Source organism: Sinocyclocheilus grahami, unplaced genomic scaffold (assembly GCF_001515645.1).
Source record: "Sinocyclocheilus grahami isolate Dianchi unplaced genomic scaffold, SAMN03320097.WGS_v1.1 scaffold1170.1, whole genome shotgun sequence".
In the NCBI taxonomy this organism is placed as follows: Eukaryota; Metazoa; Chordata; class Actinopteri; order Cypriniformes; family Cyprinidae; genus Sinocyclocheilus; species Sinocyclocheilus grahami.
The window spans coordinates 299,496-302,504 of NW_015506349.1; the positions used below are offsets into that span (position 1 = coordinate 299,496).

Genomic DNA, 3,009 nt, shown 5'->3' on the forward strand with positions numbered 1-3,009 from the left:
TTAGAGTGGTGACCAAGACCATGATGGTCACTCTAGTGGAGCTCCATGATCATATGCAGATGGGAGAAATCTAGAGAAGGACAAATATCACTGCAACACTCCACCGATCTGGGATTTTGCATAAAAACAGCTAAAGGACTCTCAGACTCTGAGAAACAAGAGCCTCTGGTCTGATGAACCTCAATTCCAAGCATCATGTTTAAAGGAAACCAGGCACTGCTCATCACCTGAAGAGTACCACCCCAAAAGTAAAATGTGCTAGTAGCAGCCTCATGCTGTGGGGCTGTTTTTCAGTGGCAGGGACCGAGGGACTCATCAGAGTAGAAGATAAGCTCAATGCACCAAAATATTGAGTTGGTCTTAATGAAAACCCAGTTCAGAGCATTCAGAACCTCAAACTGGGCAGAAGGTTCCCCTTCCAACAGGACAATGAACCTAAGCACACAGCAAGAGTGGCTTGTAGACAACTCTGTGAATGTCCTTGAGTGGCCCAGCCAGATCCTGGGATTTATCCCAATCAAATATTTCTGGAGAAACTTGAAAATGTGCATTTGCTCCCATCCAACCTGACAGAGCTTGAGAGGTGAAGAGGTGAGGAGAAGAATGGCAGATAATTGCCAAATGATGATGATCAAAGCTTGTCGCATTAAACAAAAAAGACTTGAGACTGTAAAGGTGCTTCAGCGAAATATTTAGTTAATTGAGTTGAGTTTAGTTGAATACTTATTTCAGTTTTTTTATTTTTAATAAATTTACAAAGCTGTGACAATTCTGTTTTTGCTTTGTCAGTATGGTGTATGGAGTGTAGATTGATGTGGAAAAAAGTAATTTAAAGCAGTTTAACATAAGGCAGCAACATAACATGTGAAAAAATGAATGGGGTATGAATACTTTCGCAAGGTTATCGGATGAACAGGTGAGGAAAGAGCTGGGTGAAAAACACGCCGCAGATGAATCTTCAAGCTCAGGGTAGGTCTGCCGAGAATATTCATGCATTAATAAACTGGCCTAGCATATTATTCATCTGATAATCTCAACATGAGCTGGTATGTCACTAACATACCTCCACACTCCACACACATCCGCTGTGGTAAAGAGCTGAGTAGACCTTCCCGACATTTTGAATGTCCCGCACGTCCCATACGTACACACTGTGGTCATTATACACACACGTCAAGTGGCTGGTCACAGGGTCAAAGGTTAAAGCCAGGGTATCTGGATACTGTGCTTCTGGGTTAGCGCCAAACAAATGCCTATGAAAAGAGAGTTAATCAAAGAAAAATGTATAACATTTGATATTAATATATTGTTTTTAACAAAAAAATATATGTTTAAACCATTATACAGATAGCTAATTCAAACCACAAGAACTCAGGTAATGGATTGATCTTGCCAGCATTACTCACACCAGTGTTATTTTATTCTAAAATAGTTTGTTAATATTTGGAATTTGAAGATTTAAGCCATATGTTGCCTTTACATTAGGGATGCACAGAATATTTGGCAACCGAAATTATTCGGCCGAATAAGTGAAAAGGCCGAATAATATGTACCGAACAATCGAGATCAAATAGAGGCGCGCACTTATGCAGCAAACATTTTGGCAGTGTGAAAGTATTTAAATCAGAGAAAGATGCAGAAATCATTACAAGCACAAAGCACTGACAGCGAGAGACTGTTTAGTGCTGCATCACATGTCTCCGATGAGAAGAAGAGGTGGCTAATGCTGGTGGTTAGGTTACTGTATGATGATTGAAATTGCGAAATGACCTCAAACGATTTATAAAACTGCAGAATGTTATATGTTCTAATGCACACACGAATTGCATGTATTCTGACATGTATTCTGGCGCCAGGGTTCAAAGTCAAAAGCGCGAGGAAAAGCTGCTCAAAACTGTTACTCGTCAGTTGCTCAGTAACATTTTTGTGAATTTTTTTAAAGGCATGTGACAATGTGATACGTGCGACAAACATCTTCCCAAACTCCTAATGAGAATCATTTATAAATCTGCATGCTGTTGTCAACAAAAAGAAGCACTGGGATCTTCCTACGGGTTTCTGCCAAAATAAAAGCAGAGAAAAAGCAACAACTACGTCAACAAATGATAGTATTGTCATTTTACTGTCGTTCTGTAAAATAAAATAAAAAGTTAAGACAATAATAATGATGATAATAATTACCCTACAACAGCTTTATTAATACATTTATTATAACATTCACACAGTGTTCAAATTGTGATCTGCATTATATTCTAATGTTCAGCAAGGCTGCCTTTATTTGTACAGTAAAAATTACATGCCTGCTTCAAGTCTCAAAAATGGCCAAAAACATTATTTTACTAATTTATTAATTTAAATTGTGCTTTGTTGGTATAATGTCTGCTAGAATGTTTAAAAAAATTCAGTGTTAAAGGGATAGTTCACCCAAAAATGAAAATGTGATGTTTATTTGCTTACCCCCAGGGCATCCAAGATGTAGGTGACTTTGTTTCTTCAGTAGAACACAAACAGAGATTTTTAACACAAAGCGTTGCAGTCTGTCAGTCTTATAAAGGAACTGAATGGGAATCACGGCTTTGAGAGTAAAAAACAAAACCAAACAAAACCAAATTAAACCCTGCGGCTCGTGATGATACATTGATGTGTAAAGACACAAAACGATCGGTCTGTGCAAGAAACTGAACAGTACTTATATAATTTTTTTACCTCCGATTCACGCAATGTCGCAATGCATTACCATTGACACTCCTAATTGAGATTGTAGTGTGTATTGCGTGAATCACGATATATACAGTGGGTACGGAAAGTATTCAGACCCCCTTAAATTTTTCACTCTTTGTTATATTGCAGCCATTTGCTAAAATCATTTAAGTTCATTTTTTTTCCTCATTAATGTACACACAGCACCCCATATTGACAGAAAAACACAGAATTGTTGACATTTTTGCAGATTTATTAAAAAAGAAAAACTGAAATATCACATGGTCCTAAATATTCAGACCCTTTGCT

The 3,009-nt window shown here is 37.7% G+C and overlaps 1 protein-coding gene across 1 annotated transcript in view; it reads right to left on the reverse strand.

The window, feature by feature from the left end:
- The window catches only part of LOC107567570 (WD repeat-containing protein 62-like), a 47,983-nt gene that overhangs the window by 29,696 nt on the left and 15,278 nt on the right, over window positions 1-3,009 (reverse strand). The window contains exons 9-10 of the mRNA XM_016253260.1: window positions 1,064-1,253; window positions 892-975 (exon numbers count right to left, since the gene is read on the reverse strand). Of these exons, the coding sequence (XP_016108746.1) occupies window positions 892-975; window positions 1,064-1,253 (274 nt within the window). The remainder of the gene's footprint in view (window positions 1-891; window positions 976-1,063; window positions 1,254-3,009) is intronic.